The sequence below is a fragment of the Rhinichthys klamathensis genome, unplaced genomic scaffold, assembly GCF_029890125.1.
Source record: "Rhinichthys klamathensis goyatoka isolate OS25496 unplaced genomic scaffold, OSU_Roscu_1.1 h1tg000554l_1, whole genome shotgun sequence".
Lineage (NCBI taxonomy): Eukaryota > Metazoa > Chordata > Actinopteri > Cypriniformes > Leuciscidae > Rhinichthys > Rhinichthys klamathensis.
This window is the reverse complement of record NW_026607023.1, coordinates 862,695-889,303: the sequence shown is the minus strand read 5'-3', so window position 1 is coordinate 889,303 and position 26,609 is coordinate 862,695. Positions and strand designations below refer to the sequence as shown.

The 26,609-nt window shown below is 43.9% G+C and overlaps 1 protein-coding gene across 1 annotated transcript in view; it reads right to left on the bottom strand.

The window, feature by feature from the left end:
• Positions 1-26,609, bottom strand: part of rad50 (RAD50 homolog, double strand break repair protein) — a 140,412-nt gene that overhangs the window by 8,239 nt on the left and 105,564 nt on the right. The window contains exons 17-22 of the mRNA XM_056239157.1: positions 15,904-16,097; positions 11,927-12,037; positions 11,656-11,748; positions 11,444-11,557; positions 590-717; positions 120-344 (exon numbers count right to left, since the gene is read on the bottom strand). Of these exons, the coding sequence (XP_056095132.1) occupies positions 120-344; positions 590-717; positions 11,444-11,557; positions 11,656-11,748; positions 11,927-12,037; positions 15,904-16,097 (865 nt within the window). The remainder of the gene's footprint in view (positions 1-119; positions 345-589; positions 718-11,443; positions 11,558-11,655; positions 11,749-11,926; positions 12,038-15,903; positions 16,098-26,609) is intronic.

Genomic DNA, 26,609 nt, shown 5'->3' with positions numbered 1-26,609 from the left:
CTGTTGCTGATTGTTGCTTATTGCTGTATGCCGAACCACATCAAAACCACACCTACACACTGACAAACCGCTACCTGAAATTACCCTTTAGAAAACCCCTGATAACAAAACCTACTTACTGGTCTAGGGCTTTATAGTAGATGTCCAGGTCCTTATTGGCCAACTCTGTTGTTCTCATGACAATCATTCTGTCTCTGTAGAGATCCTCAGCCCGGCTATAATGATCTTCATTGAGCTCTTTACGAAAACGAAGGATCTCGTCCTCGTAGCCTTTCTGTCGACCGACAGCCACACTGCGGTTCTTTTTCAGGTCATCCAACTTTCGCTCCACTTCTCGCCGCTCACTTGACAACAGAAGATACACTCTTTAAGATACACACTCATTTGAACTCTCACCCTTTGTAAACATTAAAACAAACTAGTTGACATTAAAGTGGTTAGGAGCAAAATCTAAGAGTTAGTGAGAGAGATTCATTTAGAGTTATGGTAACCAAAGAACATACTCAGCATATAGAAAGTGTCGAACATTGTCAGGACTTCCTAACTGGCACTTGGTAGCTGTATATAAGAGGTATAAGTGATCTCATACTTGCGCAACTGCACGACTTGCATGTTTCCCATCTCCTTAAGCAAAGCCTCACGTTTTCTAGACACATCTTTCAGCTCCTCCACACGCTTCCGTAAGGTCAAGTTATCTTGTAGCCAGCGTTCTTGAACCTGTTAAAAATCACACAATCATATATCCTCATTAAAAATGGAAAAAAGAAAAACATGCTTTCTTTTTTAGGAAAAACAGACAAGTAAGCACATTGCGACAACACATGCTTTCAGACAAGTGTGCGCAGGTGGTTCTCTTACGAGAGTACTCTTGTACTGCGTAATATCTTACGCTACGGGGAAAACCTCTTTTCCACGAGATATTGAAGCCAAAAAATTATCCTTAATTATCCTGCCCGCCAAAGCTCGCCGGTTCGCCCGCCAGCTTCGCCGGCATCGCTCGAATCACTCACAGATGGACAGCGGCCGCCGTCTGCCACCGCTTCTGCCATTGAGTGTCATCAGACAGCGAGGACTGGGCGAGCTCTGTAGACCTCCCCCCCGCTACCCGCCAGCCGCCTGGGAAACGAGCCGGCATTGAAGCTGAGCTGATGCGTCTGCTCTCTCAAGCCGTCGACAACCTCGGCCTCGACTGGGAGGCGCCCGCTCAGCCTGCGCATTACCAGCTTGATGGTTGCTTCCTTCAGAAGGACTCCGCCCCATCTCAGTCAAGACCCGCGCCTTTTCTTCCTGAGCTTCACGAAGAAGTCACGAAGTCGTGGAACGCCCCCTTCTCGGCCAGAATGCATACCTCTGTCTCTGCAGCATTCTCCTCTGTGGACGGTGTGAAAGATAAAGGATACCTCTCTCTTCCTCCAGTGGAAGCAGCGGTAGCGTCCCATCTTTGTCCGCCCTCCGTTGGACGGCGTGCTTTGACGGCGCTACCCTCTAAAGCCTGCCGAGTGACGTCAGCCATGCACGGCCGCGCTTACACCGCCGCTGGGCAAGCTGTGTCAGCGCTACATTCTATGGCGATACTGCAGATATTCCAAGCCGACCTTCTCCGTAAAATGGACGAGGAAGGACCGGGAGCTATCTGCGTGGCGGACCTAAGAAGCGCTATGGACCTCGCTCTACGCGCTGCAAAAGCCGCCGCACAAGCCGTTGGGCGCAACATGGCCTCTCTCACCGTGGCTGAGAGACATTTGTGGCTAACGCTGTCTGAGATGACGGATGCTGAGCGCTCTGTGTTCCTCGACGCGCCCATTTCCATAGAGGGCCTTTTCGGATCTGCCGTCAAAGACTTCACGGACAGATGTGCAGAAAACTCGCCGAGGTGCAGAAAACTTCACAGGCTATGAAGCACTTCCTGCCGAAGCACTCTAGTTCCGCAGCAGGCCGCTCTAAATAGCCGTCTGCCCGGGGCTCTCAGCCGCAGCCTGCACCACCAGCCGCCGCCGCTTCTCAGCGCCGCCAGGCCCGAGACCAAAGACCGCGCTCTCGCTCTGCTGGACGCCGCCCCCCTAAGCGCGGGCCCCGGCCGAGAATCGAAATCAAGCCCGAGGTCTCAAAGCCTTCCTAGCCACTCTAGGAAAGTGTCGGTGTTCAAATCCCGTCGCGGCCAGATTTTCACCGAAACTTCTCGCTCGCTCAGTTCCAGACAATGCGACTGTTCCAGCGTACTTCGCAGTAAACAAGCATGTTCCACAACCTGCTTGCCTGCACACAAAAGCCGTTTTTACGGCTACCCAGATAAATCCAATAAAGAGTGTATTTTCTGGTGTCCCGGCCATATCCGATGGTGTTATGAGTGTTGTAAGAATGCCCACGTCTCAGTGCCCATTCCCACACACAGACACAGCCCGCCACAATGCAGGGCTAGCACAAATAAAATCGACTCATGTCGATTGTGCATAAATGTAGTGTACGTGCCCACAACACAGTGCCCACAAACACTACGCAAAGCATGTCCCACGGTTTCTGTAAAAACGAAACCAACACATTCTCAGTCGGCGCGAGCCGACAGTGTTATAAGTGCAGTAAGTGTGCCCGCTACCCCGCGCCCAGATTCCCTCACAGGCATGCCGAACCCTACGGGGCTTGTCCCGCTCGCATTCTCTCCACAACATGTCAGAGAGAGAAGCTGAGCGTGGCCGGGCTGCCTGCTGTGATCAGCGCACCCCCCGCCTCGCACACTGTAAACACAGTGTTTATTTCCCAGCACACCGGAGCTCTCCGGCCGCCGTTTATGTCGCGGCCAGAGCCCAGATTTCATTCTACCTCTAGCTATTCATGCAGATGCGTGGGCAAAGTTTCCCGGGGTATCAGAATGGGTGCTGAAGACTATAATAAGAGGCTATTCGCTACAGTTCGCTCGTCGCCCCCGCTGTTGCGCGGCGCGAGTCGAAACGACGGTAAAAGACGAAGTATCTCATCTACTTCGAGCCGAGATAGCGAAACTACTGAGCAAAGGGGCTATAGAACCTTTATCTCAGGCTCAGAGCAAAGGGGGTCTTTACAGCAGGTATTTTCTGGTACCGAAAAAAGACGGGGGTCTCAGACCCATTCTAGATCTGCGACAGCTGAACAGAGCGCTCGCGAAGCGCCAGTTCAGAATGATTACAACCAGGAAAATCCTTGCGCAAGTTCGCCAGGACGACTGGTTTATGTCAATAGATCTGAAAGACGCATATTTTCAAATACAAATAGCGTCGCGTCACAGGCGATTCTTGAGATTCGCCTTCTAGGGCCAGGCATACCAATACAAAGTCCTGCCGTTCGGCCTGTCCTTGGCACCCCGTACATTTACGAAGTGCATGGACGCGGCTCTCGCACCCCTGAGACTCCAGGGCATGCGAATTTTGAACTACTTGGACGATTGGCTGATTCTAGCTCGATCACGATCAGAGCTCATAGAACACAGGACCACATTACTCGGGCATCTCGAGAATTTGGGGCTCAGTCAATTGGGCGAAAAGTTTGCTGTCTCCCAGCCAGAAAATCTCTTTTCTGGGAACAGTGCTGGACTTGCTATCCATGACAGCGCGCCTGTCGCCAGAGCGCGAGTTGGACATTCAGCGCGCCGTGAAATCCTTCCGCCGCGGCTCTAACGCTTCAGAAAATGCTGGGCCTCATGGCCTCAGCAGCTTCAGTGCTCCAGCTGGGTCTGCTTCGCATGCGCCCACTGCAGCTGTGGCTAAAAGCGTGAGTTCCTCCCCGGGCATGGACCACTGGCCGGTTTCGCCTCCGGGTCGATCTGGAATGCGTTTCAGCTCTGGAACCATGGAAAGTAACCGACTGGTATCAGTCAGGTGTGAGTCTGGGGACTCCCTCGAGTGTGAAGGTGGTGTCCACGGACGCCTCCACCTCGGGATGGGGAGCGCTGCTCGAGGGCAGACCGTTCTTTGGCCAGTGGTCAGAACGGGAAAAACTCCTACATATAAACTGTCTGGAAATGATGGCAGTCGACAATGCGCTACGGCGCTTCTGTCCCCAGATAAAGGGTCACCACGTCTTGGTCCGTTCAGACAACATGTCAGTGGTGGCATACATAAATCACCAGGGCGGCATCAAGTCCCGAAACCTTTGCAGGCTAACGGAACGCCTCCTGGTCTGGGCTCAGCACAACCTGCTTTCACTGAGAGCGGCGCATGTGCCTGGTCACCTGAATCTGGGACCAAACAGACTGTCCAGAAACAATGTCCCAGCAGGGGAATGGTCGCTGCACCCGCAGACGATCCAACTGCTGTGGGAGACATTCGGCAAAGCGCAGGTGGACCTGTTCGCGTCCCACGAGAACGCTCACTGCCCGAAATATTTCTCCAAGAGCGAGGACGCGCTGGCCCACGTCTGTCCCCGCTGTCCCCTCTATGCTTTTCCTCCCGTCTCGCTCCTGCCTCAAGTGCTGGAACGAATCAGGGAAAGCAGATGCCCAGTGCTGCTTGTGGCTCCGCTCTGGCCGAACCAGGCTTGGTTCCCAGTCCTGATGCGGCTGACCAGCACTGCCCCGTGGCCAATACCGTTGAGGAAAGACCTCCTCTCTCAGGCCAAGGGCAGACGGCTTTACTCCGCGAAATGGTCTGTGCTCTCTACCTGGTGTCAAGCTCAGGGCTTTTCACCCGTAGACTGCGGGGTCACGGAAGTACTTTTCTTCCTTCAAGAGCTGCTGGATAAGGGCAGGACCCCATCCACGCTCAAAGTGTACGTGGTGGCCATAACAGCGTTTGCAAAACCTGTGTCTGGCCAGTCACTGGGGAAAAACGACCTGGTCGTGCGATTCCTCAAGGGAGCTCGGAGGCTGAACCCTCCTAGACCTCCTTCAGTCCCGGAGTGGGACCTTTCTACGGTTCTGGAAGCCATGAAAGGTGCCCCGTTCGAGCCAATCCATTTGTCAGACATGAAGCATCTGTCTTTCAAAACGGTGTTTCTTTTGTCTCTCGCTTCAGTGAAGCGCAAAGGGGACTTACAAGCGCTTTCAGTAACCGCGTCATGTATGGAGTTTGGGCCTAATGACTCAAAAGTCATACTCAAACCAAGAATCAGGGAAAGCAGATGCCCAGTGCTGCTTGTGGCTCCGCTCTGGCCGAACCAGGCTTGGTTCCCAGTCCTGATGCGGCTGACCAGCACTGCCCCGTGGCCAATACCGTTGAGGAAAGACCTCCTCTCTCAGGCCAAGGGCAGACGGCTTTACTCCGCGAAATGGTCTGTGTTCTCTACCTGGTCTCAAGCTCAGGGCTTTTCACCCATAGACTGCGGGGTCACCGAAGTACTTTTCTTCCTTCAAGAGCTGCTGGATAAGGGCAGGACCCCATCCACGCTCAAAGTGTACGTGGTGGCCATAACAGCGTTTGCAAAACCTGTGTCTGGCCAGTCACTGGGGAAAAACGACCTGGTCGTGCGATTCCTCAAGAGAGCTCGAAGGCTGAACCCTCCTAGACCTCCTTCAGTCCCGGAGTGGGACCTTTCTACGGTTCTGGAAGCCATGAAAGGTGCCCCGTTCGAGCCAATCCATTTGTCAGACATGAAGCATCTGTCTTTCAAAACGGTGTTTCTTTTGGCTCTCGCTTCAGTGAAGCGCAAAGGGGACTTACAAGCGCTTTCAGTAACCACGTCATGTATGGAGTTTGGGCCTAATGACTCAAAAGTCATACTCAAACCAAGGCACGGGTACGTACCCAAATCCCTCAACACACCGTTCAGGGCCCAGGTCATTTCCCTGTGCGCCCTCCCGGTTCATGCTGAGGAGGTGGATGCGAGTCTCCTTTGCCCTGTCAGGGCACTGAGAGCTTATGTGTCCCGCTCGTCTGTCTTCAGACAGACCGAGCAGCTCTTCGTTTTGTTTGGCGGACGCTCCAAGGGTCTGGCTGCATCAAAACAGAGCTTATCCAGATGGATAGTCGACGCCATAGCACTGGCTTACACTTCTAAGGGCCTGCAGTGTCCTTTAGGTGTCAGAGCGCACTCCACAAGAGGCGTGGCCTCATCGTGGGCATGGTATAGTGGGATTACCTTGCAAGATATCTGTACGGCCGCGGGCTGGGCCTCGCCGTCTACATTTATAAGGTTTTATAACCTGGAGGTTCCCGCTTTACAAGCCAAGCTCCTGTCGATATAGAATTCATTCCAATCTGCCCCGCTGTGTCGGCCCAGATACTGAGTTTTGCCTGTGCATCGCTCACCGAGCGATAGAGGGGTGTTGAATAACCCTTTCTATTGCCCAGTTCAGGCTGAATATGTTCACCCTGTCTGCACGGAACACTGTAACATAACTAGCTCCTGTGGGATGCTATTTCATGGGGAATGATGCTTGCAGCCTCTCTTCTCCGACTCTCTGTGAGTCTATGGTGATTATGCACTATATGAGCTACTGCCCTTGGGACTTTGGTGTTGGATCCCAGTACGCACGGCGTTTTGCATAGTGTTCCCCATAGCGTAAGATATTACGCAGTACGAAAGTACCTCATAAGAGAACGTACTCGGTTACTAACGTAACCTCGGTTCTCTCTAGAGAGGGAACGAGTACTGCGTATCTTGCCGTGCATACACAGCTCTGGTTCGCTTCGGCGATGAAAACCAGTGTACCAGCCTAATCAAGCTATATTTATAGGGCGAGACCACGCCCTTTCTGGCGGGACGTGACGAAATGGGCGCGAATTTCCCCCATTGGATGTGGTGTCACGTAGCGCCTCTCTTGATAGGCTGCTGCTGTTGCCGCAGGGCAGCCAATAGGTGCGCAAGCCGCCTTGCCTATGTCTGCATGCTGCTGCACAGCGTTTTACATTAATACAAAATTAAGGATAATTTTTTGGCTTCAATATCTCGTGGAAAAGAGGTTTTCCCCGTAGCGTAAGATATTACGCAGTACTCGTTCCCTCTCTAGAGAGAACCGAGGTTACGTTAGTAACCGAGTACGTTAATCAGCGATAATGTTGCAATTTTAAAATCACCACTCAACAAAATGCATTGAAAAACATCCAAATGAAGGTAAAGAGTTGAGATGTGATACATATGTAACATACATATGTGACCTACATATGATAAGAGTGAGAAAATGTGCATCAGATCCGCTCCATGTGTGGCAGGTCTTAAAGTGAGAGCAGCCTAATAAACCTGCTGCAGTCTGTCATTAAGGATAATCAAAGAACAAAAGAAAAAGAGAAAATCACTCACTGCTCTTGACTGAACAACATGTGTAGCTTTAATAAGGATGAATCTATATTTAATTGATACTTTATGCAGTGAAAACTGAAGTGTTTGATAACTTTAATACATTTCTGTTAGACCTACTTGAAAATCTTAAAGCACTGTTTACAAGGTTATATGGGTCAAAAGCAATGGAAACAAAAACTTTTTTGTGCATTTTTGACTGACGGTCTGACTGGGCCAATAGAAAAAAAATCGAGCCCTTATCCTGTATATTGAAGGACACATGTAAATGTGACATTTATTTTAATGGGTTTATGTAAAGATTGTTTTAAGGTCAGTTAAATAAAAAGATGTTATATTTTTTAAAGCTTTATAAATGTTACAATTAATAGCTATACTGTATGGTAATGTCAGGTACTGTAGGTACGATTAATACCAATTAATTTCAGAAAAATGTGCGATTTATTTGGGGGTTTTTATCGATTGAACGCACTAATATATACAGTACTGTGCAAAAGTCTTAGGCACTTTAGTATTTTCACCCCCCAAAAATTAATTTAAGCCAGTTATTTATATCTTTTGCTGTAGTGTGTCAGTAGGAAATATCCATTTACATTTCTAAACATTCCTTTTGCCATTAATAATCCAGTGAGATTTTTATATGCACAAGGAGTCTGACAACAGCCGGTGCTCCACACGGAGATCTGATCTCACCATCATCAAGTCCATCTGTGATTACATAAATGCAACTTTTAATGACTTCTGCAGTCTCAAATTTATTCAACCCCCTGAATAGAATCCCTCACAACAACACAAATCTGCAAAAAAGGTGTTGTCCCAAGCACACCTGATGCAATTAATCAAGGGCTTCATTAGTTGCACGAGGTGTGCTTGAGCTAGAACACATGAAATATCTGAACTGGCTAGGTTTGTTGAGTGTCACGTTTGATTGCATGTTAGAAATATGTGCTAAGTCAAAAGAATGGTACAAAAAGTTAGAGAAAATATCATCGCCTTCAAAAACAAGGAACAGGATACAAAAAAATAGCAAAGGCACTAAATGTTCCTAGAGACACCGTTGGAAGCATAGTTTGCAAGTTCAAAGTTAAAGTAACAGTGATTACACTACCTAGACAGGGCAGAAAAAGGAAGCAATCAACGACTGCAACCAGATTTCTGAGAAGGCAAGTTTAAGAAAAACCCTTAAGTGAAAAAAGTGCTGCAAAAGATCTGTAGCAAGACTTGGTGGCAACTGGCACTGAGGTTTCAGCTTGCACAGTAGGGCCCGTACTAAACTCATGTGGTACACCACTACTAACCCAAAAGCACAAGAAGCACCAAAAGCACAACTGTGGAGCGATGAAACAAAACTGGAACTTTTCGGCACTATGGATCAGAGGTATGTCTGGAGGAAGAAGAATGAAGCATATGCTGAAAGGAACGTGTGGGAGGAAAGATGGATTTATTAAAGTATCAGGAAATCCTAGTGAGGAAGATGAAGCTTGGGCGTCATTGGACCTTCCAACAGGAAAATGATCCCAAGCATACCTCAAATTCCACCAAGGCTTGGTTGCAGAAGAAGTCCTGGAAGATTCAACAGTGGCTTCACAGTCACCTGACTTGAACCCATAGACAATATCTGGTGTGATTTGAAGAAGACGGTTGCAGTACACAAACCCAAGAATATTACAAAAAAATATTCTAATATTCAGAATTACTGAATATTACTGGGTAATATTCCTCATGAGGAATGGGCTAAGATTCCTCAGAAACGCTGCCAGAAGCTGGTGTCTGGTTAAACAACTCGTTTGCAGCAGGTCATAACAGCATAAGGATGTTCTACTAAGTAATAAAGATGCTTGCCATTAAGGTGTTGAATAATTTTGAGACTGCAGAAGTCATTCAAAGTTTGATTTGTTCATTGCAAACAGCTGAAAGTCCGTACATTTTGCCAATAAACCTGATTTGCAATGGGGGTTGAATAATTTAATTTCAACTGTATATATAGGCCTATGCAACGACAAAGTCAAGTCAAGTCAAGTCACCTTCATTTCAGGGGCGGACTGGCCATCTGGGTGATCTGGAGTATCACAGAACGGCCGGTACTCCATGACGGCCGGCGGGCCGGCCCACCACCCGCCACACACGCAGTCATAACCTGTTTTTTCCCCCCACTAATCTGTTTCACACTCCAGTACTGTAGGTGGCAGCAATGCACCTTTAAGTTGGATGCCAGCGCGGAGCATTATCAAGGGGGTAATCCATCGACCGGAAGTTGAAGCCGGCCGGGTGCCGCCATGTTGTAGCAGAACTTCACTTGCGTTAGCATTTCCATTGACTCCCATTCATTTTGGCGTCACTTTGACAGCGAATAACTTTACATCTGAGGCGTTTAAAGACTCCATTTGTCCATTATTTATTTCTAAAGAAACACGACAATGTATAAAGGGCTCCATTACCTTCTATGTTACATTATGGCCCCGTAGAAACAGATTTAGTAAAAATAGGCTAACGATTGCGTCATAACCACTCGCCTCTCTGTCGCGCTGTACAGAAATTACCGTACAGACAGGAGGAGAAGCTCGCAGGCAATCGGGGGGAGGTCCCGTCAAGGGAGAAGCCCATAGATAATGAGTCCATAAAAGCAACGCAGTACTTACTCCTGCTCACTCACGCCAAAGAACTCTTTGCTCAAGTTCCCCGTCTCTGCAAGATTAACGTTGGCAATTTTCACGCACAGCTACTAGAAGATTAACGTCTGTCAGACAGGTTGCTCACGTCATCAAGCTTAGTTTGAGTCGGTTTGAGTCTGCGCGTCAGGAACGGAAGTGCTCAGAAATCGCTAAAAATGGGCTTCAACTGTCTCAACTGAGTTCCAATGAGATGGCTCTGTCCATTTCTTATACTGTCTATGAGCATTATCAGCTCGGCCCAAAAAAACTGCGATCGCGGCCGAAGCAGCTGTGCGGACTGATCTCGATCACGCGGACATTATTACACAGAGTTGCGCGATCCACTGAGAAGCATTTCAATTCAGCGCAGAATTCTCTATCTCTATTATAAACCCACAGATGGCTGTGATTTAAGCTAGTTAAAAGCCAGATTAAACAGCGCTGATATTCTCAACATCTTGACGCAAAAAAACAGGTGAAACATTGTTCCAAGAACAAACCAGTTAGAAGACATTTCACTCCACAACTTATGAATTAACTGTAACTTAGTAAAACAAACTTTTTGGGCAGAAATGTGCCTGTATTCATATTAAAAATGCTGTTATATTAATAGTCATGTAGGCCTATAAATGTAGGCTATTAAATGTAATGCAGTAATGTTTTTGTTTAGAATTTATGGCAGTTTATTTATTTATTTTGCATTAAATATTTATACTAAATGTTTATGCTACAATAGGTTTTTAGAGAATAATATATATATATATATATATATATATATATATATATATATATATATATATTTTACAAATTTTTCACCAATTGTTGAACCAGAATATCAAGATATTTTATTATTTCGCATATGATGGTGAAAAATAAAAAAGTTAAAGTTAAAAGTAAAGGTAAAGGTAAAGGTAAGGTAAAAAAACACCACCATGTTATATGTATAATAAATATTTTTGAGTATAGCCCTTCTAGATTATTTTATCCCTTGAGGTAGCCCTCACACACAAAAAGGTTGGAGACCCCTGGTATATAGTAACTAAATGTTTTATAATTACAAGTTTGTGTAATTAGGGTTTCTGTAGCCAGTGACATTTCATTATTTGTATTTTATTTTCAATGCAGATATAATGGCATTGTACATTTTTTTGTTTTTATTTGAAGACTGAGGCTTCATTAATAAACAAAACCCCAATTGTCATCATTGTTTTTGAGATATTACTTGCTGTGAATACCTTGTCTGATATAGGTTACAGTATTGTGGCATAGTATCAGGACATCCTAGTGGCTAGGGGCGAATGGCTGGATGATGGGCCTATTTGGGAGAAAGTCCAGGGCTGTTTTTTAGCCCCAGTCCGTCCCTGCTTCATTTATATAGCACTTTTAACAATATGGACTGTTTCAAAGCAGCTTTACAGTGATAATAGGAAATTAAAGTAACAGAGATTGTTTTGGCTTTACAGCAGCTCTAGAATAAAGTTATTTTTGATCCATTCACTTCCATTGCAAAGATCATTAGTTATTAACTTAGGGGCCGCTAACACGACACCGTTCTAACAAAAGCAAAAACACATGAAGCTTTGCTTGACCTTCTGAGTGTCAATATCTTGCCGGATGTTGCCCATGTCTTTATTGGTCTTCTCTCGCTGTTTTTCAGCCTCGTGTAGTTGTTTGTCCACCTCTTGTAGCTCAGTTTCTTTTTGCTAAATAAGAAAAAGTAAAAAAAGAACATAAATGGGAAAAAATACTTGCATTTATTAGGAAACGAGAGCTAAGAGATTGGACATGATTTTTGTCCTACCTCTTTGTAGCTGTCTTTGCCCTCTTCAATGTACTTGGTGATCTCTCTTTCAAGGAGGGTCAAGTTTTTAACTTTTTCCTTGATTGAATTTATCTAAAAGAAAGTATAAAGCTTTAGTCAACTCTGATGATAAGCAATGACTTTGTCTTGCATTAAAGTAAAAATCCACAACATTTCATGTAATACATTGTGGTGAATAATTTCACAGTAAACATAAATTATAAGTCACATAAAACCTAAAACACAAATGCAAAAACAAATTAACCGACACCTTTTCTTGCCCTTCTTCCTGTTTCTGCATCCTGCGCTTTGCAATGTCCTGTTTCTCCAGCTGGAGCTTCTCCAGAGTTGCAGCTAGAGGAGACATCTGCTCCTTTGCATCCTAATAAACACAAATTATGACACAACAGTAAAAATATGATTACATCATCATTCAAAAGTCTGGGGTCTGTAAGATTTTATGTTTTTGAAAGAATTATCTCATGCTCACCACAGCTGCATTTATTTGATCAAAAATACAGTAAAAAAAAAAAACTGTTGTGAAATACTGCAGTGAAGTTACTCCTGTGATGGCAAAGCTGAATTTTCAGCAGCCATTATACTATTATACTAATATGTATATTACTGTAATTTTTTTTTAAAGTTTGATGCATTCTTACTGAATAAATACATATGATATTCCCTTTCATGGGTTAATTTAACGCTGAGACAGGAGCTGAAGCAATGGGAACAGTAAACCACAGCACTACACTACGAGGTAACTGCTGGTTTATCAGTCCGTGACCGTGACTGCACAAACATAAAACACTGACAAACATGAATGATTGACACCCCGCTCAAGCAAAAAAACAAACAAACAAACAAACTGGGAACAGGTCAATATCAAGATTATAAAAGCTGATAAAAGTGTCCAGAGGTTAAGATAACCCACACGCCCATAAGCTCATAAGCTTTACAAATAGCATTTCTCACCCAATGCAACATCAGCTGCTCAGACTTACCCCATTGGTTTGTATGGTCAACGTAAACCTTTAACTCTCTGGGGTCGACAAACGCACCGTTGCGTTCTGTAACTGTTGGATTTTTTCACATAGCAGCAAAATTGACTTAAAATACTCCAAACTGGGCAAAGCCTATGCAACCTTTTACATTCTCCCAAGACTCAAAGGGTGGAAAAGAAAAGGGCAACATAATAACCTGGGAACGAAATTAAGTTGATGCAACCTTGGGTATATTTTCTAACCTAGGTCATTACAAGACTGTACCAGACCAGACCATCCATACAAGGGTTCATGGCCAGGCCTGTAATTCTCTCATTCTCTTCTCAGAGCCAATAACAACACTGTCTTAAGTGTCAGACTCTTCTCTAAAGCTGATTCCATTGGCTCAAATGTACGGTGCAAATAGAAAAAAAACACATGCAAATAGAAAAAAACGCGTGCAAATAGAAAACACAACACGTGTGCTCCAAATACAGAAACGCGCTGCAAATAACACAGACCACAACGGAAATGTTTCCAGGGGAACCAAATAAGTGACGAACCCAACTGGGACGTGCTTATTGCTTGTGAGCTTCCCTATGCCCCTACTCCCCTCGAAGGGCAGACGGCAGAGCCCTTAAAGTGGGACTTTGGAGGGAGCAGGACACTAGTGTGCTGTTATGTAGCCGCGTGGAACGCACTTGATGAAGGAGCAACAAAAGACAACGTAATATCCTCATTATTTTCACCTGGGATGTTCCCATGACAACGCAGCATGGCGTCCATCAGCTGAAGAGCTGTTCTTACCACAGAAATATAACGCTGTTAACATAACGGTTGCAAATACATTTTTATTTTTATTTTTACTTTACAAAAAAAGCTTTTAAAATATGCGTGTATATATCTGTGTCTCAACTTTAAAACTTTGGACCCTACATTACTTAACATTTCTTATGAAACTTTTCTTTATGAAAATTTAAACATAACATGAAAAAATTTGTACAGTGTAACTGATGAAAGATAAATATATTTCTTCTTCTCTATGTTATTTATTTATTTTAGTTTTCTGCTCATTGTTCTTTTCTCATTTGTATTCTGATGACATTGAACATATTGTTAATACATTTCTTAATACATTTTGTATTTTGTATACAAGTTGTATGTCATAAAAATGTAATCTCTGTATGTTTTGCAAAACAAAGAAATAAACACATAAAGTATAATTCTAAGCTGTAAGCACCAGCACGTCCCAGCCGGGTTCGTCACTTATTTGGTTCCCCTGGGAACATTTCCGTTGTGGTCTGTGTTATTTGCAGCGCGTTTCTGTATTTGGTTGTGTTGTGAGTATTTGGAGCTCACGTGTGTTGTGAAACTGATGAAGACGTTTTCTTAATTTGCGGGTGTTTTTTCTATTTGCATGCGTTTTTTTATTTGCATGCGTTTTCTTTTATTTGCATGCGTTTTCTTCAGTTGCAGCGCGTTGAGCTTTCTCGGCCACCGTACAAATGGAGAACGCGTTAAACCTTCCAAAAGATAAATCCAATGAGGGTACAGTGCGGAAATGTCTTAGCTGCCTCAGGCCTTGATAAAGCAGAAAACCAGAGAGTCAACCCACAGGCAGTGAATCGGTACCAAAAGTCAATCTCTGTTCCTCGATTCAATAAGAACACTTGAAGGCACACACCTTTCTGAAGGTTTAGACTCAACTCAAGCCCCTGTAAATCAGAACCAAATCTAAATGATCAAAGTAGTTTAAAACCTACATGCCCTGGAGTCTCAACGAAACCAGAGCGCCTTCCATACATTTTATGAATGACAGGAGAGTCAGGGCCAATTCAGAAAAAACAAAACTGGTAAAATCCAACCTGAGGAAATGCCTGTGCCTCTGGACAATTTGAATACTATACTCATCCTTCAGATAGATTGTAACAAACCAATCTCTGGTTAGAATCTGAGCAACACGTGTACCTTCAACCACCTACATCTCAGAGACAAGTGTTAGAGATAGTGGTGAACTCAGAAGCATCTGAGTTTGTGATTAATATACCCTGATGGAGATCCTAGAGGAAAGGCAAAGGCCTGCGAGGCCGATATGTTCTGGGTGGCCAAGAATCGCTCATGTATCTTGAGCCTGAGGCGGAGTTGGCTCCTACAAGCTCATCCACAGTGCGAGAGACAACATCCAACAACTCACTGCAGGATAAAGAAGAACGCACTTCTTGGACTGCCAACAAACTCAGAATCCGAAGCGGCTGTGATCATTAGCGCATCATAATGATTCTCCAAACCGAAATAGATCACACCACGAGCCTCCAGATCAGGACACAAATCATCATGTGCAAACTCAACCGGAAAAGCTTTCAGCATGCAATTTAGAGAGAGAGAGAAAGAGAGAGTGAGAGAGAGAGAGAAAGAGAAAGAGAAAGTATGACAGAAATTCACAGCCTCCACTCTCCCCTTACTCAACAATCGGATCCCTAAGCTTTAGTTCATGCAGCGCTTCAGCAATGGCACAACTAGTTAGCGGGGAATTTCCAATCATTCTTTCCTCAGAAAAAAACACTTTGATTTTAAAATTCTTGCAGTGCTGACAAGTCCTTAAATGCAGCCCGAGCACTTATCATGCGAGTCCTCGCTCGTAATAAAAAAAGGACACAGAGCCACATATACTTACGAAATGCCATTGTGTTCACCCAGAGGATAATAATCTACTTGTTGAAGGCCACCAAACACGATGAATCCATTCAAATCAGAAGAAACACACTGCGGCCCGGTTTCATAGACAGGGCTTAGATTAAGTCAGGATTAGGCCTTAGTTAATTTAGGACACTCAGGTAGCTTTTATAAACATGCCTTAGAAAAAACATTACTGGTGTGCATCTTGAGACAAAACAATGGCACTGACATATTTAAAGATATATCAGAGCAAGTTGCTTTGAGTTAAAACAGCTCAAACATGCATTTTAGTTTGGAACAAGACTTTAGCCTTGTCTGTGAAACCGGGGGTATATGGCTCAGATTTCTGAAGAAGAGAAATCTAAGGAGTGATGCCATGATCACATCCTTTTAAAGCACTGGTGACACATGCCTTAGTGAAAGGTGCAAGCACAATCAGCCAATGAATTGGTGTGATTCTATACAGGTTTCAGACAATCGTCACACCTGTTTCGATAATGTCAGCTAATGACGGAGTGTCAAGTGAACCTATGAAAGGGAACTTTTCTCAGTATGAATGAAAGGCACATTAAAGTGGAGAGGCGCTGCTCACTCGAATGTCTCGTTGGAGCGTCTGGATTTCAGTGGAGAACTCCACACACTGCTCCTCCAACTGTTGACGCTTCTGCATGTTGCTGGAGATCAGGAGCTTTTCTCCACGAATCTCGTTTACGCTGCTTTTCAAGGCCTGGATCTGCTCCTGCTGGTCCTGGATCAGTTTCCTTTTCAGCTCGATCTTACTGCAGGCTAAACACGAGGACCATCACATGGAGACAGTGATAAACAGGGTCATATACAGGTCCTTCTAAAAAAATTAGCATATTGTGATAAAGTTCATTATTTTCCATAATGTAATGATATAAATTAAACTTTCATATATTTTAGATTCATTGCACACCAACTGAAATATTTCAGGTCTTTTATTGTTTTAATACTGATGATTTTGGCATACAGCTCATGAAAACCCAAAATTCCTGTCTCAAAAAAATTAGCATATTTCATCCGACCAATAAAAGAAGTGTTTTTAATACAAAAAAAAAGTCAACCTTCAAATAATTATGTTCAGTTATGCACTCAATAGTCAATACTTGGTCGGGAATCCTTTTGCAGAAATGACTGCTTCAATGCGGCGTGGCATGGAGGCAATCAGCCTGTGGCACTGCTGAGGTGTTATGGAGGCCCAGGATGCTTCGATAGCGGCCTTAAGCTCATCCAGAGTGTTGGGTCTTGCGTCTCTCAACTTTCTCTTCACAATATCCCACAGATTCTCTATGGGGTTCAGGTCAGGAGAGTTGGCAGGCCAATTGAGCACAGTAATACCATGGTCAGTAAACCATTTACCAGTGGTTTTGGCACTGTGAGCAGGTGCCAGGTCGTGCTGAAAAATTAAATCTTCATCTCCATAAAGCTTTTCAGCAGATGGAAGCATGAAGTGCTCCAAAATCTCCTGATAGCTAGCTGCATTGACCCTGCCCTTGATAAAACACAGTGCACCAACACCAGAGCAGCTGACATGGCACCCCAGACCATCACTGACTGTGGGTACTTGAACACTGGACTTCAGGCATTTTGGCGTTTCCTTCTCCCCAGTCTTCCTCCAGACTCTGGCACCTTGATTTCCGAATGACATGCAAAACTGAGCAACAGTCCAGTGCTGCTTCTCTGTAGCCCAGGTCAGGCGCTTCTGCCGCTGTTTCTGGTTCAAAAGTGGCTTGACCTGGGGAATGCGGCACCTGCAGCCCAATTCCTGCACACGCCTGTGCACGGTGGCTCTGTATGTTTCTACTCCAGACTCAGTCCACTGCTTCCGCAGGTCCCCCAAGGTCTGGAATCGGTCCTTCTCCACAATCTTCCTCAGGGTCCGGTCACCTCTTCTCGTTGTGCAGCGTTTTTTGCCACACTTTTTCCTTTCCACAGACTTCCCACTGAGGTGCCTTGATACAGCACTCTGGGAACAGCCTATTTGTTCAGAAATTTCTTTCTGTCTCACCCTCTTGCTTGAGGGTGTCAATGATGGCCTTCTGGACAGCAGTCAGGTCGGCAGTCTTACCCATGATTGCGGTTTTGAGTAATGAAACGGGCTGGGAGTTTTTAAAAGCCTCAGGAATCTTTTGCAGGTGTTTAGAGTTAATTAGTTGATTCAGATGATTAGGTTAATAGCTCGTTTAGGGACCTTTTTCATGATATGCTAATTTTTTGAGACAGGAATTTTGGGTTTTCATGAGCTGTATGCCAAAATCATCAGTATTAAAACAACAAAAGACCTGAAATATTTCAGTTGGTGTGCAATGAATCTAAAATATATGAAAGTTTAATTTTTATCATTACATTATGGAAAATAATGAACTTTATCACAATATGCTATTTTTTTTGAGAAGGACCTGTACAGTAGATGTTAGTACTTATTTGACCAGTATGTGGGTATTTGACATAAAATACTTTATGTTGACATTTGCTGTGGTGTGACATGCTACATCTAAAATGAATTTCAATAGCATTTTGCTAATACTTCCTTTATATTAACAATACATGCAGTTTCTTTTATATTACATTATTATTAGGGGTGTGCCGGTTTCAGAATTGGTGATGACGGTTATGAAGTGAGTCAAATGTGACAGTTCGTAACATAACCGTCGTCGGGGGAGGGGGCGGGGCTTTGCGAAAACGAGCAGACACTGATTAGCTACTTGCTCTACGTTTATGTAAAATTTAAATTTAAATTTCTTGAATTGTTCTGTTTAAAAGTAGACATGTCTGTGACTGTGAGGCAAGTAGGCTACCTTATATGCTGAGTTTCGGTTCATTTATGAGACGAGCTCCAGTTCACGCGCCGGCGCCTCCGTTTCGTGATTATCTATCGTCTGCTTATATTTACTTCTTATTTATTAAATCCAGGCAATTGGTTGATGAAACATTGATTAAAATTAAGATACAATTAATACAAAACGAAATTCACTTTAAAGAAAGGTTTTGTGCTTTCTGTTTGATGTCTCTGTGAAAAGTTTTAATGCTTTTCAGAGCGGTCACGTCCGTAACGGAGAACTGTCACGTCCGAAACATTGTTTTTTCCTCATAAATGCGAACACTAAAAATAAAATGAATATTTTATGTTCTGTGGAGACTACAGTTAGGCTACTCATAATTTGTATTCTGAATACGTAACAGCGGTACATGTATTCCGTTACTCCCCAACACTGATATTAGTAGCCTATATAACCTTATCTGCAAGACATTTTAATAACACGGTTTTGGCGGTTATAGAGTTCTAATGATGGTGTTCAACTATAACCGTCGGTCTCACGGTTATATAATAACCGTCACACCCCTAATTATTATATTACATTAATGCATGCAGACTTAAAAATAAATTGAGGACATTTGATTATTTATCATGAAATCAACAGCAAATAATTACTTAAAACATTAAGGCCTAGATTAAGCCAGAATTAGGCCTTAGATAAATTAGGACATTTAAGTAGCTTTTATAACCATGCCTTAGAAAAAAACATTACTGGTGTGAATCTTGAGGAAAAAAACAATTGCACAGATTTATATATATATATATAAGGTATGTCAGTACAAGTTACTACCAGTTAAATCAGCTCAAACATGAGTTTTAGTCTGTGACTAGTAGAGATGCACCGATTGATCGGCTGGTGACCAGAATTGGCCGATTTTCACGTGATCGGCGACCGGCCGGTCAGTCTGACATATGCCGATTTTATGCCGGTCAAATGCACTCGGGCGCCGCATGATTAACATCGCGCAACATCAGCATCACACGTGCACACGGAACGCACATGTAGGAAACCTCGTGAATTACGGCCGTTTCACACCGCAAACGTGAGCAGCGCGTATTATTTCCGGCGTGCATGTTAATCAATGAGTGCATTCAGCAGGAGAAGCGGTGAAGCGCGGGTTTCGGCGCAGAGTCTATTTTTGCTGCACTGATCACGCTCAATTAAAGAGAAAGCACACTTTTGATGGACAAAATAAATATGATTTCACACAAAAGTGCATGTCTGGTGTGTTTTAACAAGAACTGGAGTATATGTCTGAAAAGAAAATGAATTTTCTTTTTGAAATGAACACATTATTTTTGTTGGATATTGGATGTGAAAAGAAGGAAATGGTTCTTCCATAACACTGCACTTTAGATGTGTGTGAATTTCCCACACCAGGAGTCATTTATATAGTCCTATTTTATAGCGATTACTGTTAAAAAATGTTCTATGGAAAATGTTCTACTAAAGAAAAGAGAGAAAATAAATATTTGTGTGTGCTCTAAAGTGGTTAGAAAAAATGAAATCGGAATCGGCTAAAATCGGTATCGGCAGGTCAAACTCTGAAAAATCGGAAATCGGAATCGGCCTAGAAAATTGTAATCGGTGCATCTCTAGTGACTAGACTTAAACCGGGCATTTTGGTGGGTTGCACCATTAAGGTTTAAATTAAGCAAAGTTTAGAGCTAATCAATGATTTGTTGATCTGGGTTTTATTTATAATCGAGTTGTGTTGCACCACTCATTTTTACACAGATTAACAAATCAGGAATTCAAATTCTTACCTATGATTAAAACCTTCATCTGTGATTAATTTTCTCTGCCATGATGTATTCGCCATTGTAATTAAACAGCAACAATGTTAATATTCCATTTCCTTTTTTATTGACTACCAGAAACTCCCTCTCTGACATAAGTATCTCTTGCCGATAAAGGAAATAAACTTGTAAAATGTCACCTATCTTTATAAACTACTGTGCAGAGAGACAGATAGAATAAAGCAGGCAATGAAAACATTGCGGCAATGCATCGGTTACAGGTTTCATAAGCCTAGAAATATATTTATAGTCAATTAATGGAATAATATGGCAGCATAACTTATGAAAAAAGATCTGAGATAGGAAAAAACAACTGGCATGATTCGTGGAGTGACTACCTTTGCTCGTGACAGTGCAGTGACAGCGATCACTAGGGCTCACCTCATCAGAGCTGCCGTTAGATTATATGAACATATATTCTTTCTCATATATTCTCTATTCTTTGTCCGAGGTGCACCAAGATCAGTGAGGGATCCAGTTAAGTGGACCCCAGAGTCGGAAGCAGCTGACGGGCAACAATGACCCTCACACTCTATCCGCTCCATATTTTCATTTTTATTTGTAATAAACATCTCACAAAGACCTGACGCCACACCTACTGTTCCTTTTTTTGTTTAGTCAGCCACATATTTTAATTTTAGGTGCATTTTTAAGTTGGCTTGTGAGAGCCAACTTACTGATGTTGTACTTAAACTTAATTAAGTTGGCTTGTGAGAGCCAACTTACTGATGTTGTACTTAAACTTAATATTATTATTAGTGGTGCTTGCCTATGGCGAAGCAACACTATTGTTATCTCACATACTTATTAGTGGTGCTTGCCTATGGCGAAGCAACACTATTGTTATCTCACATACTTATTATTAGTGGTGCTTGCCTATGGCGAAGCAACACTATTGTTATCTCACATACTTATTAGTGGTGCTTGCCAAAGGCAAAGCAACACTAGTGTTATTGTGCATACTTATTATTAGTGGTGCTTGCTGAAAGCAAGGCAACACTATTACTATTGCTTTTTCAAAAAGTTTGACGCGCTACTCCTCCCGCAGCTTTTGTCACAGACCCACGAATGAGGCATGAAAACGTGCGGCCTATTGAGGAGAGGTGTGCTATGACTTTTAAAAGCGATCGGGGGTACGATGTTCGCCCCAGGGGCGAACAAACTTCCAAAAAATCCCATAGACTTAACATTGCGACAAACTTTGACGACTCATAGCTCCGAACGAGGATTTCACAGAAACGTGTGATTTGCGACATTTGAAGAGGCTGACAAGCTCTGTAAGAAAATACCTCACAATGGGGTAAAAGTTGCACCCCTGGGGGGCAGGAGGGGCCCAAATTTTCCCCATTGACCCCCATTGGTGGTTTATTATTATTCTTCTTATTATTATTCTTCTGGCCACTTTTTGACGCGCTACTCCTCCCGCAGTTTTTGTCACAGACCCATGAATGAGGTGTCAAAACGTGCGGCCTGTTCGGGAATGGTGTGCTATGACTTTTATAAGGGATCGGGGGTACGATGGTCGCCCCAGGGGCGAAAAACGGCCCAAAAAAATCCCATAGACTTAACATTGCGAAAAACTTTGACGAGTCATAGCTCAGAGCTCGGATTTCTCAGAAACCTGTGATTTACCACATTTGAAGAGGCTGACAGGCTCTGTAAGAAAATACCTCACAATGGGGTAAAAGTTGCACCCCTTGGGGGCAGGAGCTGCCCAAATTTTTCCCATTGAAAATTTTCTAGTACAGCATTTACTATTCCGGGAAAAATTTTTGGCGCACTCCTCCGCCTGCAGCTTTTGTCACAGACCCATTAATGAGGCATCAAATCGTGCAGCCTATTGAAGAGAAGTGTCCTATGACTTTTAATAAGAGATCGGGGGTACGATGTTCGCCCCAGGGGCGAATAAACTTCCAAAAAATCCCATAGACTTAACATTGCGACAAACTTTGACGACTCATAGCTCCGAACGAGGATTTCACAGAAACGTGTGATTTGCCACATTTGAAGAGGCTGACAGGCTCTGTAAGAGCATACCTCACAATGGGGTAAAAGTTGCACCCCTGGGGTGCAGGAGCTGCCCAAAGTTTCCCCATTGACTTACAATGGTGTGGGACGGCCCATGAAATGCATGCGTTTCTCCTACTATGGTAAATTACATAGGGATTTTGTATTGAACATAGCTGTGGGTCACAGTGTCATAGAGACAAGGGGGCGGACTCATTTTACTCAGACGACCAATCAGTCTCTCAGGATCATTGTGAAGCTATTAAGCCACGCCCTACCAACCATTTAGAGCTCCTTAGCAACAAGTTCCATAGACTTCCATTGAAACAGATCAAAGGGATATCTCAGGATATAAGAGTCATAGAAACATGAGGGTGGTCTCGTTTGACTCGGGGCAGCAAACAGCCAATCCTGAATCACCTCAACACATCCTAACCCCTCCCTAGCAACCATTGTCATGCACCTTAGCAACCAAAATCCGAAGAGGGATATCTTCCATTCTGAATGTCACAAAGGCGTGGGAGTTGGTTTATATCATTCATACTGACAAGAAGCCTTTGGAGTTTCATGATTGGCAGCTGCCAAGCCACTACCTAGCAACCAAACAGAGTACCCTAGCAACCATTTTGCAAGACCTATATCTCTGCATCAAAACATCGTATAGAGATGGGGGTTGGTTTATACATTCACATTGACTTTGGAGCTTCATGATTGGCAGCTGCCAAGCCACTCCCTAGCAACCAAACAGAGTACCCTAGCAACCGTTTTGCAAGACCAATATCTCTGCATCAGAACATCGTATAGAGATGGGGGTTGGCTCTTTTGACTCATGGTAGCAAACAGGACTTGCTACATGCTACACATGCTAGCAGTGAATAGCTACATGCTAATATTGATTAGCTAAGTGCTAAATCATGCCAAGAAAATGCTACAAACTCCATAGTAACCATCTATGACAACTACCAACCACCTAGTAACACCATAGCAACCACCAAGATTACCCTAGCAACACCCTAGCAACCACCCAGAACACCCTAGCAACAGCCTAGCGACGCCCTAGCAATCACCCAGAACACCCTAGCAACCGCCTAGCAACCACCCAGGATACCCTAGCAACCAGTTTGATGCTAGCAACATGCTAATAATACCATATCTCAGCACCAGAACATCGTACAGGCATGTTTGTTGGCTCGTATGCAATCATGTACCACACCCTAGCAACCGAGCGGCGAGTTTTGCCACTGCAAGCACCACTTCACATTTTCTTCTGGAAATGTACATTCTAGTTCTTATTCTAATTTTTATTATTATTATTCTGGACAAAGTTTGACGCGCTACTCCTCCCGCAGTTTTTGTCACAGACCCATGAATGAGGTGTCAAAACGTGCGGCCTGTTCGGGAATGGTGTGCTATGACTTTTCTAAGCGATCGGGTGTACGATGTTCGCACAGCGGACGAAAAAGCGGCCAAAAAAATCCCATTGACTTAACATTGCGGAATTTTCAGAGATTTAAATCTCAACTGTCACTTTCACACACACCCACAGAAAAGGGCCTGACAGCCCTGCTGTCAGGCCCTCTCTCTCTCTCCCTCAGAGGATTTATTTTATCAAGCAGCCAATAAGTAATGGCCTAACATCTTCATAGCCACACCATAGCAACCAGTTACAGCACCCTAGCAACCGTGGGTGATAGGCACGAGGCCGCAGGCCTCGTGCCATACTAAATAACTCTATAAAAACTCTATAAAACTCTATAAAAACTCCAAATAAAAACTCCACAGTAATTATCTGTTAAAAAATACACGCCGACATCACACACCCCTGATTGAGGCGTCAAATTGTGCGGATTATTGAGGAGAGGTGTGGTATGATTTTTCTTAGCGATCAGGGGTACGGTGTTCGCCCCAGGGGCAAATAATTGGCCGAAAAAAGTCCCATAGACTTAACATTGGCACAAAATTTGTGAGATCATATCTTTTGACCAGAAGGTCATAGAGACTTGGGGTTGGGCTCTTTTGACTCGGCCTATCAAGAAGCCAATAAGTAGTGATATAATAACTTCATAGCCATGCCCTAGCAACCACTTAGGGCACCCTAGCAACCATAAAACTACATTTCCAAGCCATATTTCAGCTCCAGAAAATTGTAGAAACATGGAGTTTGGCTTTTTTGACTTAGACTGTCAACTAGTCTTTAAATATCATCTCATAAACTGTATAAGCACACCATAGCAACCATATGGGGTACCCTAGTAACCACCTGAACACATGAATAAGCCATATCTCAGCACCAGAACATCGTACAGACATGGTTGTTGGCTCGTATGCATTAATGTACCACACCCTAGCAACCGAGCGGCGAGTTTTGCCACTGCAAGCACCACTTCACATTTTCTTCTGGAAATGTACATTCTAGTATTGTGATTACTATTCACCCAGATAAAACTTCGGCACGCTACCCCTCCCGCACCTTTTGTCGTAGACCCATGAATGAGGTGTCAAATCGACCGGCTCATTGAGGAGAGGTGTGCTATGACTTTTCTAAGCGATCGGTTGTACGATGTTCGTCCGGCGGGCGAAACATTTGCCAAAAAAAGTCCCATAGACTTAACATTGGCAAAAAATTTGTGAGATCATATCTTTTGACCAGAAGGTCATAGAGACTTGGGGTTGGGCTCATTTGACTCAGCCCATAGAGAAGCCAATAACTACTGACATAATAACTTCATAGCCGTGCCCTAGCAACCACTTACTGCACCCTACCAACCATAAAACAACATTTGCAAGCCATATTTCAGCTCCAGAAAATAGTAGAAACATGGAGTTCGACTTTTTTGACTCAGACTGTCAACTAGTCTTTAAATATCATCTCATAAACTGTATAAGCACACCATAGCAACCATATAGGGTACCCTAGTAACCATACAAACACATGAATAAGCCATATCTCAGCACTAGAACATCGTACAGACATGGTTGTTGGCTCGTATGCAATCATGTACCACATTCTAGCAACCGAGCGGCGAGTTTTGCCACTTCAAGCACCACTTCACATTTTCTTCTGGAAATGTACATTCTAGTTAGTGGTGCTTGCTGAAAGCAAGGCAACACTATTACTATTGCTTTTTCAAAAAGTTTGACGCGCTACTCCTCCCGCAGCTTTTGTCACAGACCCACGAATGAGGCATGAAAACGTGCGGCCTATTGAGGAGAGGTGTGCTATGACTTTTAAAAGCGATCGGGGGTACGATGTTCGCCCCAGGGGCGAACAAACTTCCAAAAAATCCCATAGACTTAACATTGCGACAAACTTTGACGACTCATAGCTCCGAACGAGGATTTCACAGAAACGTGTGATTTGCGACATTTGAAGAGGCTGACAAGCTCTGTAAGAAAATACCTCACAATGGGGTAAAAGTTGCACCCCTGGGGGGCAGGAGGGGCCCAAATTTTCCCCATTGACCCCCATTGGTGGTTTATTATTATTCTTCTTATTATTATTCTTCTGGCCACTTTTTGACGCGCTACTCCTCCCGCAGTTTTTGTCACAGACCCATGAATGAGGTGTCAAAACGTGCGGCCTGTTCGGGAATGGTGTGCTATGACTTTTATAAGGGATCGGGGGTACGATGGTCGCCCCAGGGGCGAAAAACGGCCCAAAAAAATCCCATAGACTTAACATTGCGAAAAACTTTGACGAGTCATAGCTCAGAGCTCGGATTTCTCAGAAACCTGTGATTTACCACATTTGAAGAGGCTGACAGGCTCTGTAAGAAAATACCTCACAATGGGGTAAAAGTTGCACCCCTTGGGGGCAGGAGCTGCCCAAATTTTTCCCATTGAAAATTTTCTAGTACAGCATTTACTATTCCGGGAAAAATTTTTGGCGCACTCCTCCGCCTGCAGCTTTTGTCACAGACCCATTAATGAGGCATCAAATCGTGCAGCCTATTGAAGAGAAGTGTCCTATGACTTTTAATAAGAGATCGGGGGTACGATGTTCGCCCCAGGGGCGAATAAACTTCCAAAAAATCCCATAGACTTAACATTGCGACAAACTTTGACGACTCATAGCTCCGAACGAGGATTTCACAGAAACGTGTGATTTGCCACATTTGAAGAGGCTGACAGGCTCTGTAAGAGCATACCTCACAATGGGGTAAAAGTTGCACCCCTGGGGTGCAGGAGCTGCCCAAAGTTTCCCCATTGACTTACAATGGTGTGGGACGGCCCATGAAATGCATGCGTTTCTCCTACTATGGTAAATTACATAGGGATTTTGTATTGAACATAGCTGTGGGTCACAGTGTCATAGAGACAAGGGGGCGGACTCATTTTACTCAGACGACCAATCAGTCTCTCAGGATCATTGTGAAGCTATTAAGCCACGCCCTACCAACCATTTAGAGCTCCTTAGCAACAAGTTCCATAGACTTCCATTGAAACAGATCAAAGGGATATCTCAGGATATAAGAGTCATAGAAACATGAGGGTGGTCTCGTTTGACTCGGGGCAGCAAACAGCCAATCCTGAATCACCTCAACACATCCTAACCCCTCCCTAGCAACCATTGTCATGCACCTTAGCAACCAAAATCCGAAGAGGGATATCTTCCATTCTGAATGTCACAAAGGCGTGGGAGTTGGTTTATA